This window comes from Elgaria multicarinata, chromosome 1 (genome assembly GCF_023053635.1).
Source record: "Elgaria multicarinata webbii isolate HBS135686 ecotype San Diego chromosome 1, rElgMul1.1.pri, whole genome shotgun sequence".
Classification (NCBI taxonomy): domain Eukaryota; kingdom Metazoa; phylum Chordata; class Lepidosauria; order Squamata; family Anguidae; genus Elgaria; species Elgaria multicarinata.
In genome coordinates, this window is record NC_086171.1 from 70,037,169 (window position 1) to 70,050,218 (window position 13,050).

The window sequence follows — 13,050 nt, forward strand, 5'->3', positions numbered from 1 at the left end:
TCTTTCTGTCCCTTTCAGTACACTCTTGGCACAACCAATCATCTTCATCATAAACATGAAAGCCACTGGAGCTGTGGCTGGCTGGCTTAGAAAAAGTTGTCTCATTTAACGAGCCACCGATGTTAAAAAATATTATATCCCATGATGTGTATTTATATTTCCTCTAACAAGAAACATGTGCTTGGGTTCTACAAATAACACTAGCCATGTGCAAGAGAATCACTGCATGTCTTTACATGCTTTATGTATCCCCAGGGAAACATCAGGCGGTTGTACACAAAGCTATGACTGGCACACAGGACACAAGCCACCCACCATGAAACCACTCCATGGCACAGTCACTGAAAACTCTGTTCAAAATGCCAGGTTTCCAAAGCCCTGATAAAATGCAAGTTGGGCTGGATGGCTCAACAAAGCCCTGAAAAGAGTTTGAAAGAAAACAAAGATGGGTGACAGGGATTTCATTTAGGCAAAGCCACACAAAAATTGTATCTAGATGAATTAGACTAGCTGAGATGCATCAACACATTCCAAATTCATTTAAAATTAAAGCTGTGGTTTTTAATCAACAAATTAATCCACTAGTTTTAGTTGATTAACTTGCAGGGGTTAACTTTAATCAGTGAGGGCATATTTTAACTGAATCTGTAAAGCTCAGAACTAAATGTGTGTGTTTGTGTGGTTTTGATTCTGATGAATTCCTGTAATTCAGAGCATCCAGGGGCATGGCTAGATGAGGCGATGTCCCAGAGGTCATCCAGGAATCATCCCTGTGCGTCCACATGACGCACAGGGGATCCCAGGAGCAGGGAGGGATGATCCCTGCATTTCCCTGGGATATGGCCCTACACATTTTTCTCGCTTTTTCCCGCAGTCCCAGGATGATTCCGAGACTGCGGGACATGTGGGCAGCCATCCCGGTATAGTCCCGGCTCCTTGTGAGTAAACGTGAGAAGCCAGTAACTGGTCACAAGGCACAGAGCTCTGCAAGTGCTCTGTGCCCATTGGGGGTGGGGGGAGCAGGGTCAGGGCTTTAAAAAAAAACCCACTTACCTTTGCGCTGGAGTGCTGATGTGCTCCAGCTCCTGTTTCTTTTTTAAAAATGGCGGACACAACATCCTCTTCCTCCTGGAACGTCGCACACCACGTGTGGACTGAGGGAGACGATCTCGCGATCATAAAATCACAAGATCGTCCCCCTCCACCCACCTCGTCTAGCCATGCCCCAAGTGTTTAAAATGGCCTTGCCTTCTAACAGTGAGTGGCTTTTGTTGAAGGTTGCATTAGTAACTGTCTCCTCTTCCAGTAACTTCAACAGTAAAGTGCCTCATCTCATTAAACGTGGAAATACCAGTTAACAAAAGTAGTTTACTTTCTAGTCCACTGACAGTGAAGAGAAGAAGGAAAAGAAACAGTTTACTGCTCAAGTTACTGCTGGAATGAGGTTCTCCTGTTTAAGAGACTCGATGAAAACACACCCTAAATGGAAACGGCTCACACTTCCTCCAATATCTCAAACAGGAACTTCCACTGGAAATTTTGGCAATATGAAAATTTAAATTCAAATTAATTCAGATGCATTATTTATTTATTTACAATATTAATCAACGAAAGTTCTGTAATCATTTGACAGCCCTACTGGAGAATGAAAGAAAACATGACACATCATTCTCTCTATTAAATTATTATATTCCCTCAGCTAAAGCAGAGAAACTGATGGGAAGCAGGGTCACTCCACCAACTGCGAGACCAGCCCCATTTGACTCCTCCTCTCTCGATCGGTTTCCACTGTTAGAACTGCTACGTGACTTCAATGCTTGTTTTCCTCTGCCCTCCTCATCACTTTTTTTCCTTTCCTGTCATGCCTTTTAAACTGTAAGCCAGAGGGCAGGGTATCTCTTATTGCTGATCTTTGTAAGCCGCTCTGGGAGCCTATTTGGCTACAGAGCAGGGTAAAAAATGCTTACATGAAGAAATACATAAATTAGTAATTATGTAACTACTATATCATATATGTACCTCACTAGGGCGAGAAAGAACAAAGCCCACAGGCAAAAGAAAACATACTGACCTGGGAATCCATCGTCGTCAATATCCCCCAGGGAAGCCATGCTTTCCCCAAAGTGTGCATTGTAGGCATTGTCACCCGACAAAACAAGCTGCTCTTCCAGGACGCCCTAGCAAACAGGAAATAGGCCAAGCTCAGCAAAATAGAGCAAGTGTTGAAAGACGCATAGCCTCTTTGCTGGAACGCACTCACGCACATGGCCCTCAGGAAGCACCTGGAACAAATTTGGGGTAAGGCTCCTGCACTCCTAACCAAAACTTCAGGCAGTGCAACTAAACCTGTGCATTATAAAAAGGAAAGACTTAAATTAAAAAAGGCACTTCATTGCTCCCATAAAGGAAGTCACCGGCCAGGAGGACAGAGCAGTGAATGGCAAACTATAACATTCTTCCCGCTCCTCAAAATGGTACATGTGTCAAATCAGGTACATGAGCCAATGCAAAGGTCCAAACTATCACACCGTTAGCTAGCAAGTCAAATTCACTTCTATTCTCGTCAAAAGAAGGGCTGAGATAAAACAGTAGCATGCCACATATTTGGTTTCTGCAGCCAAATTCCAGTGAAATAATTAGGGCTGTGGCACTTAAGTCAACCCAGCGGTTAGAATAATTAAATTAAAACGTTTTGATCAGCTAAAACGATGTCCTCAGGCAGCAGATTATAAATGATGTTGAATTCTTTTTAACTCAAGTATTTATAGAAAGTGCAGATGGTGAGTGCTGAAGAGCCATCCCCTCCTGTGGGGAAGAGAATGGGGAGTTGAGTTGCCACATCTACAATGATGCCTGCTGTGACATCCGCGTCTATCGTCTAAAATCAAAAGGAAGTATGCACATTTATGCAGATTTAATCGACACGTGAGTCAGCAGAAATGCATGTAGTTAATAAAAAAGGGGTGCAATCCTATGCATGTTTGGACAGGGGCGGAATCCTACATCTCCCAACGTTCCCCAAATCGTTTTATTTCTATGCCACCCAATGGTGGAAGGTCTCTGGGCAGTTTACAAAGATTAATAACCTTAAAAATAAATTATGAATAGTATAAAAACTGTTCCCATACAAACATATAACAGACAGCATGGACAGAGACACACAGATATCTATAAACAATTTTAAATGATCAACAATAAGAAAATAAGCCAGACAACTCTCCAGCCCATTGTGAACCTCTACAGCAGGGGCGGACAGCTTGTAGTCCTCCCGATGTTTTGCCATACAACTCCCATCCTGCCTCACCATTGGGAATGCTTTCTAGGGCTGATGGAAGTTGTAGGCCCAAACATTGGGAGGACCACATGTTGCCTACCCCTGCCTTACACCTTTTCCCCAGACTTTGACAGGGCAATAGCAAGGTTCCTCTGGAAGCCTTTGGGAGTCTTTGGAACCCCTCTCTCCCTGAGATATATATTATTTCAGCAGCAGCATTCCAGGGACCCTAGGAAAGAGCATTCTCCAAATACTGCCATTGCAGTGTGCAACGTGCCAGAGATAGAAGGAGGCCTCACCCAGAGGTTTCCAGAGGGATCCTTCTATTGTTGTTCCATCATGTCGGAGGGAAGGAGACAGCAGAGGTGAAGTGCAGTACAAGCCAGGTCTGAAGGTTGGAGGCTCTGGGCACAGGCAGAGGCTATGTGAACAGGAGGAGTTCAGAATATAAACTCACCCTGTTCTGAATTTGTCCACATTGTTGGGCTGCTCTCATTGACACAAGGTTGTGGCTCTCCTGAAGGGCTTGCGAACCAAGTATAGTGCAGAATCGTACCCAAATTCTGGCCTGTCGCCTGCTCCTTTGTTCAGAGGTTAGAAGCAAAGCCACACCAAGGCACCTGTGGGCTGCTTATAAGCTAGAAGGGCATTAACTGATACTTCAGACTTGGCTTGTACATTTGCCAAAAAGGGAGGCCGCTCCTGTTTGAGCATCACCCTTAAAAAGAAATAAAAAACACCACCTTGGAGTCCAGCTTTTTTTTAGTTGAGGGAGGGAGTCTAGTAGAACAATCAAGCCACACAAAGTTTTGCCTTTAAATTCTACCAGAACTCCCACAAAAATGCTGACATATTTTTCACACCTGCTTTTAAGTCAACTTCTGCAATCCACCCTATACCTCAAGTGCAAGAGAATATTTCCACAAGGAAACAAACCTTGGCTGTTCCAACCCGCTCTGTGTCTATCCCAAGGGGTCTTTTCTCCTCTTTCTTAGTGAACAAGGAGAGACTAGTTGCTGGAAATTGTAATAAAGTATTTTGGGAGGTCTTCAGAAAGTTGCTGACATAAAGAAAAACTACATAATGAATCCGAAACACAAATAAGGAGGCAAACATTACGTTTTTATTGAGCTTTCCTTTGCTTCAGCACTGAGCGCAAGGTATAATTTCATGAGGTTTACCCTAAGGGTCCATGTGTAGTACAGTAATACTGCATGTGCAAAGTGACTTTCTTATGGCATGTGTGTAGTGAATGCAAGTGATGCGAGGTAAAGTTTAGGATCAAATAGAATGGTTCTGATAGTTCGTACCATTATAGCTCCATTCAAACATTGCTTCAAAGCAGAGCTGGGAGCCTTTTTTTTACCCCAAGGGCCAAATTCCAATCTGGCAAAGGCCTCGGGGGGGGGGGCACATTCCATCGAGGGGGAGGGCAAAGGCAGAGTGGGTGGGGCCAAAATGTTAATCTTAACTATTTTAAGCTTACTCAGAAGTAAGACTATGTATGCCTACTCAGAAGTATGCAAGGCAAGCCTTGGCATCCCTACTCAGAAGTAAGCAAGTCTGAATCACTCAGCGTCTTCCTTCCCAACCCCACCCCAATCAGCAGCTGATTGGAGATGAGAGCTTTTCACCAGTGAGCACTGAGAAAAGGAAGGAAAAGCTGTAGTTTCCAATCAACTGCTGTAGTCTCCAATAAATTAAGCGCTTTACCTTTCTGGGAGAGGGAGTCGGAGCTGAGGAAGAAGCTGGATGTCCCTTACCCCACAGGCTGTATTTGGCCTCCTGGCCAGAGACACCCCATCTCTACTTTAAAGCAGGGGGGATAACACATGGAGGGAGAGCAGGGCCACGTGAGTACCACCTCAACCCACAACCCTCCTACGTTGAACAGATAGATCAAGGCAGATTCTAAGTGTGATCAGCTGAATGTGCTGAAAATCCTCCTGTGACTGGGAACTTTGCACAATCTGAGTTCCTGATCATGGAGAGAATTCTAAACACATCCTGCTGGTGTTCAAAGAATTCTCCTTCAGATCTACTTACTCAATGTTGGATGGTCGGGAGTAGAACCAACAGGAACAGGAACATCCAACCCCATGTCCCTGTTATGTGTCATTCCCCTACAATTTAAAATAATGCATGAATAGGACTACTGACAAGTCTAGAACAAAATTTCTAATAGGATTAATTAAGTAAAGCTTCACAGGGGTATTACATCATCATCACCATCATCTGCTATTACTCAGAGATAATATTTTAATTTCCTTTTGGGGAGAGCTCCTAGATTTAATCTTATAAAGTTGTATAACTGCTTTTGCCTCCTGTGCATCATAACCACTGGAGAAATCTGGGTTTAACTCCATGCTGGGTTGTTTCTCACCCCAACTTACTTCTTCTAAGGATGAAAAGGGATATCTCACTGTACTCCATTCTGAACACTCAAGAGAATGGCCGGAACACAAATGACATGATTACAAGTGTTACTGACCTGCGGTAGAACTTGGAAAATTTAACTGACTGGAGTCAAAGAATTTTGCAATCCAAACAGAAACTGAATCTACCACTCCAAAATTCAGTGTTGACAGCTGAACATCTGTCAGGATTATTTCATCCAATCCAAAAGGGCCCCCCCATTTACCTTTTTCTAACTTGATGCCCCCCCAGATGTTTTGGACTACAACTCCTAGTATTCTCGACCAATGGCTATTCTGGTTGAGACTGATCCAAAACATCTGGAGGGCACCAGGTTGGAGAAGCCTGGCTTATCCAATGCCATACTGCATTTGAAATGCTTTAAGCCTAAACCTCTGTCATTGTACTATACTTCCTCTTCAACAGTCTGAAAAAAGACTCCAACTTGTGGCATGCTACTGCGTCTTGTTTACCTTAACTGACCTGCATAGTTATGGTTTGTAACCCCTATGGTAAAACCCAAAGCTCAAGTAGCATTTATTTAGGAAGAGAGACATTTTCGCAAACAGAAGAGTCTCTGAGAAAGCCCATATGGCTCATGTTCCTTCCAAAGTAGTCATGGTCGTTTCAGAGGACAGGAAGCTAATGTTGATTATTTCCCTAGACTACCATTGGGTCACAGTTGTTTTGCAACATTCAGCTTTTCAATGAATTGTTGTTTCTTTTCCGAATAACTTTTACACTGCTTGGTTTCAACAGAATCAAAATTATTCTGTCACCACTTTTCACATGGATTCAATTCTCACAATTGGATTTGTGTTGTAGGTTAAACCATCTTACTTCAAACTCCAAGGGCTGGTCTTAAAGTGACTATATTTAAACAAAGAAGAAAGATGTTGAATTAGAACTCATTAGCTAATTTGGCAATGGGAGTGGTTTTCTCCACACAGAGCACATAACAAAAGCGCAAACATTATGATTTAATAAACCATGATGTGAATAAGCAAACCCTAGATTATACAAACCCTGGTTTAAAGCTAGATAAGGAATCCTACTTCACAGGGATGCTTTTGTCAGGATAAAATGGAGAGAAGGAGGATTATGTACACTGCCTTGGGTTCCTTGGAGGAAAAAAGGTGGGATAGAAATGCAGTAAATAAATATATGTCATCTGTGCTCAGAATTGTGACATCACTATCTCTTGTGTATTCTTGGCCTTTGGGGCCTACTGCATAAAACTATAGCGGTCCCCACGTATATTTATACCTACCTAATCTTGAACAGAAATGGGCCAATGCTCTTAAGCAGTACTGACATGATACAATACAGCTGATCCAAGTTAAGTATTCAAGGGATTTCCCTAGTCCATTCGCTCTGCTCTTTTACATACTTACATTTCCTCTGCTGAGGTAGACAGTGACTTGACCTTCATCCCGGATTTCAGAAAACATGGGCGCTCCAACCAGGAGGTCTGAAAGTCCGTCAGAATTCAGATCAACTGCACATAAGGAGGAGCCAAAGTAAGAGCCCATCTGTAACCAAGCCGAGTCATAACAAAGCATTCAGTATCTGCCCACACACAAGAGGAAATCATTTATGCTTTTCTTTATTTGCAATTGAAATCGCAAACTTGCTGCCTTATCTCACACCAGCAGTTTTAGGAAGTACCTTTGGGTTGTTGCTGGGTTTGGGGTTTTTTTGTTTTGGCTTTTGTGGCCAGCTGGGACAGATTAGTTTTATTATTATTAATGAGAAAACCCATCACAACTTGAGTTATAATTTAAAAGTTAGTTATTGCTATGTAGCAAAAGTCAAGCAAATCAAGCTTAGAAATGTGCTAATGTTGTTGTGGGTTACTGGCACTGAAAGTTATTGGCACTGAAAGCCCTAAATAGCATTTCGTCAACTCAAGAATCTACCCCAAATCTGCTTTTGTGGCTTGTTAATTTAACAAAAAAGTATAAAGATGGCAGACAAGTAGAAAGTGAGGACCCATTTTTGTTTATATCTATCAAAGGGTTGGCTCAATGCAGCAGCCGTAAGACTGAAGGCCACACACCATATGGATTAGCCCTAGTACGGGAAGAATTTCCACACCAACACCACATATTTTTGGTGATGGTGGTGATAGCTGGCATTTATTTGCATGGAATTTCTCCACACTACAGGGTGAACAGCTGTCACAAATTATTCTTCCCACCATATAGATGCATCTAGCACAATTTCCAAGTGGCAGTCATAACATGAAAATCTGCCCTGAATGGTTACGTTGGCTCTGGATTTTTACCACACAACACAGCCACTTGCTAACCTTTTCTCTTTATTCACCCACTATGAAATTAGGGCCACGTGACACTAATCTGGTGCCAAATTGCACCCACGTCTGATTACCTTTATTTTACTGCTGAAAACTATTTTGAAGTAAAGAGACATCAAACTATTATGGAAAACCACTGACACTAACATCATTAATTGCACCTCATGCTGCATACTGCCTGGACAGCTGTGCTTCCCTCCCCTCCTTAATTTGGTCACTCAAAGGGTCTTTGACCAAAATGAGCCAGAGGTTCCAGCCAATGTATGACATCAGTCATGGGGCAGCAGCCACACCTATCAGCATGGAGTCAAAACTGACCTTTCAGTGCAGAAAGTTGCAAATACTGTTTACAAGCCACTGCAGGAAGTCGGGAAGAGACTAAACGGCAAGTATCAGCTTCAGTTTCTAATTTGTTTGCTTTCGTGGACTGAAGGTCAAACATTTAGCATTTCACTCTCTTGTGGATTCCTCTTTGTTTGTAAGACTTTCATACAGCATTGTTGGGGTTTTATATACATATATAATACTCAGTGAACAATAGATTTAGACCACTTCAGATGGGAAAAGGCTGTTGTTTACCCAACTGCAACATTATTGTGCAGAGTGGGTGACCTGGTGTTACTGTGAGAACCATCACTTTTCACTTTTCACATCTGGCACCATTAACTTACACATGGTTTCCAATCTCTTAAAAGGAACTAGGCACCGTTAGCAGTGAGGACTGTGGTGGAAGCAGTCGGGTACCTTGCCCTAGGTGCCATTGTAGCCACGTTACAGGTTTTTGAAGGGCCTGGGGCAAGACGCCCTCAACAGGGGGGCCTGCCTTGGTGAGTCTATCTTCTCATCACCTTTGTCACCAGCTATTGCTCCTCCTCCTCATTCCTGATCACCACCATTTGCTTGCTTGACAGCCAGTGAGCAAGTTAGTGGGGGCATCGATTGCTCCTTCTTCTCACCAGCACCATTATCTGGGTCAGAGCAAGAGACAGGGGAACAAGCAATTTGTAACGGTGAAGAGGAGAAGCAACTCCAGGGTGTTCTTGTCATTGGGGTCCTGCTGATGTCTGGGTCCTCAGTGGATACCCAAACATACCTGTCCTTTTGCTAGCCCGGGCCACTGGCTTGATCTGTGGTCTGCTACAGCATAATCACTGCATATTATTTATTTTATTTATTAATTTACAATATTTATATACTGCTCCCTATTCAAAATTTCAGAGTGGTGTACAAGATACAGTACAATAAAAACAGAATAAAACACCTTAAAATAGATTTTTAAAAGAAGCAAAATGAAAAGTGACCGTGAACCGTGGCTTGTCACTAAGGAAAGGCTTCCTGGAACAATGACGTTTTAAGGAGTCGCCGAAAGGAATACAAAGTTGGCGCCTGCCTGACCTCCAGAAGAATTCCATAGAAGGGGGGCACCACACTGAAGGCTCTTCCCCTGGTGGACTCCAATCAGAGGATGGGTCTATGTGGAACCACCAGGACATGCCCTCGGATGACCTCAGTGACCGGGCAGGTTGGTAGGGGAGAAGGCGCTATCTCAGGTATCCTGGTCCCAAGTCATTTAGGGCTTTGTACACAAGTACAAGAACCTTAAACCTGGCCCAGTAGTGAATAGGAAGCCCTTTCTATACCATTTCATTTCTATACCACCCAATAGATGACGCTTTCTGGGCAGTTCACAAAAATTAAAGGGTGACCTTGCTGCTATCAATTCAGCAAGCATCACATGACACAAATATCCAACTAGATTCGCAAGGTGCTCTAAAACTACTGATTCTGGCCAACTTCCTCAGCGTAAGCAACTCATAACTCAGAGACTAGGGATGATGGAAAAATTCATTCAGTTCACATTTTAATGGAAACTTAAATAAATTTGCACTTTTGAACCACTATGCAAACCAAAATTCAGTTATACTTGGAAATTCGCAGTCCTTCAAATTTCTCAATGGAATTCTCCAATTAAAAATGTGTTTAAAAATGTGTATATTAGAGGAAATAACAAGCAAAAATGCATTATATTAGGAAAATTGTTTGCACAAGGAAAAAAGTGCATATTGGGCAAAACTGCATACAAAAACGCATGTCCTAGGAGAAATGTGCCCAATAATGCTTATGAGTTTTCATGCAAACTTAAAAAAAATCTCAAAGTTTGGGATGAACTGAATTTAAGAATGGAGAAATTCTCAAATTTCAAAACAAACCAAATTTAGGGCGGAAGAAATGAGAAACCAAAACTGACAGAATATCTGCCCCTATCTGAACTACTCTTAGGCCTTAGCTAGACCTAAGGATTACCCCAGGAAAATGGAGGGATTGTCTCTGCGTGCTCCAGGGTCCAGCACCTTTGCTGTTGAGCCCAAGAAAATATTAGACCTTTTTATAATTTCCTATTACCTGTACCTCAGACATACATTTCACAACTAAAAAGTTTTTTTTTTCTTCTGATACGTTTTGAAACATTTGAACACAATTTCCCAAAGGGCTCAGTATCAACATGACCAAAAGGCTATTCTACACATGGAATTTTCTCAGACAGGTATTACTATATGGGTTAGTTATCACTTACAATGAGTACTCATGTGTCTGTTCCACCCAACATACCTACATGAGCCCCTGCCAAAGGAAGTGAGGCAGGTGGCTACTAGGAGGAGGGCTTTCTCTGCTGTGACACCCCAGCTGTTACATTTAAACTTTGCTGTTTTAATTCCATATTTTAATTTATATCAATTTCTGCTGTGTGGTTTTATCCAGGTTGTGCTTTTTTATATTGTATTTTGTATTTGTGTTTTTAGACTGTTGGTTGTTTTATTATGCTTTACATGGTTTTAATTTTTGTGAACTGCCCACAGAGCTTCAGCTATTAGGCGGTATAAAAATGTATTAAATAAATAAATAATAAACAGATGAGGTATCCATGTGGGAAATAATCATGTGCAAAATGGCACTGAGGAAAAGGAATTGGCTAGGACAGGCCTTACCATTAGGTGGAGTGAGGCAGCCACCTCAGGCAACTTAATTGGGGTGTTATGAAAAGGCAGCAAGTTATTAAGCATTTCATTTGAGATATCTGTGGGATTTTCTGCCTTTTTGACTCACCTTGGGTATTATGGGCTTTAACTTGAGAGTGGGGTGCTATTTGCTGTTTTACCTCAGGCAGCGAAATGATTTGTAGACCCAAATGGCATATTACTCTAAAGATGTACAGCTGCTATGTCTTTTTATTAGAGATACTAATAGCAATCATGAGAGGGGATCCAGATTGGGGTATCAGCAGGGGCGGTTAAAACTCCCTCACCCTCCACACCAGGGTTCCAATCCACATCAGCCTCCCATGCTTATGATATAGGGAAAAAAGTAGGATATAGGGGAAAAAGTAGTCCAGCCTTGAATGTGAGAAAACAGAAGCTGCTCCCCCAAGACATGTATTTGTGAGTAGATATAATCAGAATTAATTAGAAGTACTGAGAGAAGTAGTTCTTCATTCCTTACAAAGTAAAAACAATCTTTTTCTGTTTAAGGATTACTTACCTTTTTACCTGAAGCCTGAAAAATCTTTATTAACGAACCAGACCTCTTATCGGTGCGAAAAATGTATACCTACAGAGATATACAGAAAATATGAAGTAATTTAATTCCACCGCAAGTGTTATCATATGGAATCATTTGTTATTGTTTAGTGAAGTGCGGCTTCATTTTTATGTTTATAAGTATTTTTATTTATTTATGTAAGAGTACTTCCAAATGGAGGGCTCCCTGCACTGCCAATAAAAAGAACTTGTGCAGTTACTCTGCCTTTTCCTCCTAAATGAATTTCTTTCCATAAGAAAAAAAAGTTGGAAGAAGCAGTGGGAGAATAGGGGAGGGTTACAAACCCAATACATTTTCTGGGCCCACCATAAAACTCTGTGAATGAAGCAAGGCAATTGCACAATAAAAACCTCATCCTGGAAGCACCCTAAAATATTTTTCCCCCTGTGTCTGCACCAAATTGAAGTTGAAAATAATGTAAATGCAATACAAATGCTAAGAATATAACCAAAATTAACTATAAAATATATAAAATAAACAGCAGCACTAAACAGATAAAAAAATAAATGCCATCCACAGTGAAAACCCACCAAAAGATTTGGTAAATAAAACAGTTTTCATTAGGCATCTAAAATAAATCATAATAGGAGCTAGGCAAATATGCCACAACACATCGGGCCTGCTCAGACGACACTTCAGGCTCTGTGGTTAGTGAAACTGTGGTTCTCTGGGGTTAACAGTAACCACAAACGGTGCTGTCACACACAACACTTTAAGCCTTGGTTAGAGCCGCTAACCCTGCTGCAGACGATTCAACTGTGGTTAGTGAGTGAGCAGGGTTTAGCAAAACACATTGCACAAGACACCTTAAACTCCGCTGCTTAACCAAAAGCCTTAACCAGCAGGGTTTAAGGTCTCTTGTGAACAGGCCCACTGTCTCTAGTATTCATGCACCTAACCATCAAAGATGTGGCCATTTGGAGCAAGGTAAAGGCTGTTCTGGGGGCTAGAGGAGGGGTAAGTAAATCAGCTTCCATGCCCACCCTTCCGTGAGTAAATCTCTGGATCCAATCCGCTTTATGGACAAGTTCATGCAGAAAAAAGGTGTCCTTCAGATATATATTTAATGCCATGGTGATCATAATTAATCTTCTGCCACCCTCAAAATATTTTACTCATGGGGTGGTTGCCCCCTAAACACGCTGGTGTGAGATAAAGCAATGAATTGCATTTATCTAGGTGTGTAGCCCTAGATGAAAGTAAAGACCACACCTAAGATATGGCATGCATCTGGATGCACATGTGAGTATACACACAAGCAAGCTCTTTGCTTTTGCATGCACTACAGGGACATCCTTTCATATGTTGAACTCCAGTTTTGGCACACTTCTCAAAAAGGCTGGCTATCCCTAGTCTATAAGATTACCATCAAAGCATGCACTCATAAGTCTGTCCATGGCCCTGCAAAACCACTGACGGTTTGGCCAGGCAGCACTAAACAGGTTCA

At 42.0% G+C, this 13,050-nt stretch overlaps 1 protein-coding gene across 1 annotated transcript in view; it reads right to left on the reverse strand.

Annotated features, from left to right (window-relative positions):
• ITGA9 (integrin subunit alpha 9) overlaps positions 1-13,050 on the reverse strand; it is a 249,188-nt gene that overhangs the window by 194,287 nt on the left and 41,851 nt on the right. Inside the window, exons 8-10 of the mRNA XM_063129756.1 lie at positions 11,544-11,612; positions 7,084-7,221; positions 2,072-2,177 (exon numbers count right to left, since the gene is read on the reverse strand). Of these exons, the coding sequence (XP_062985826.1) occupies positions 2,072-2,177; positions 7,084-7,221; positions 11,544-11,612 (313 nt within the window). The remainder of the gene's footprint in view (positions 1-2,071; positions 2,178-7,083; positions 7,222-11,543; positions 11,613-13,050) is intronic.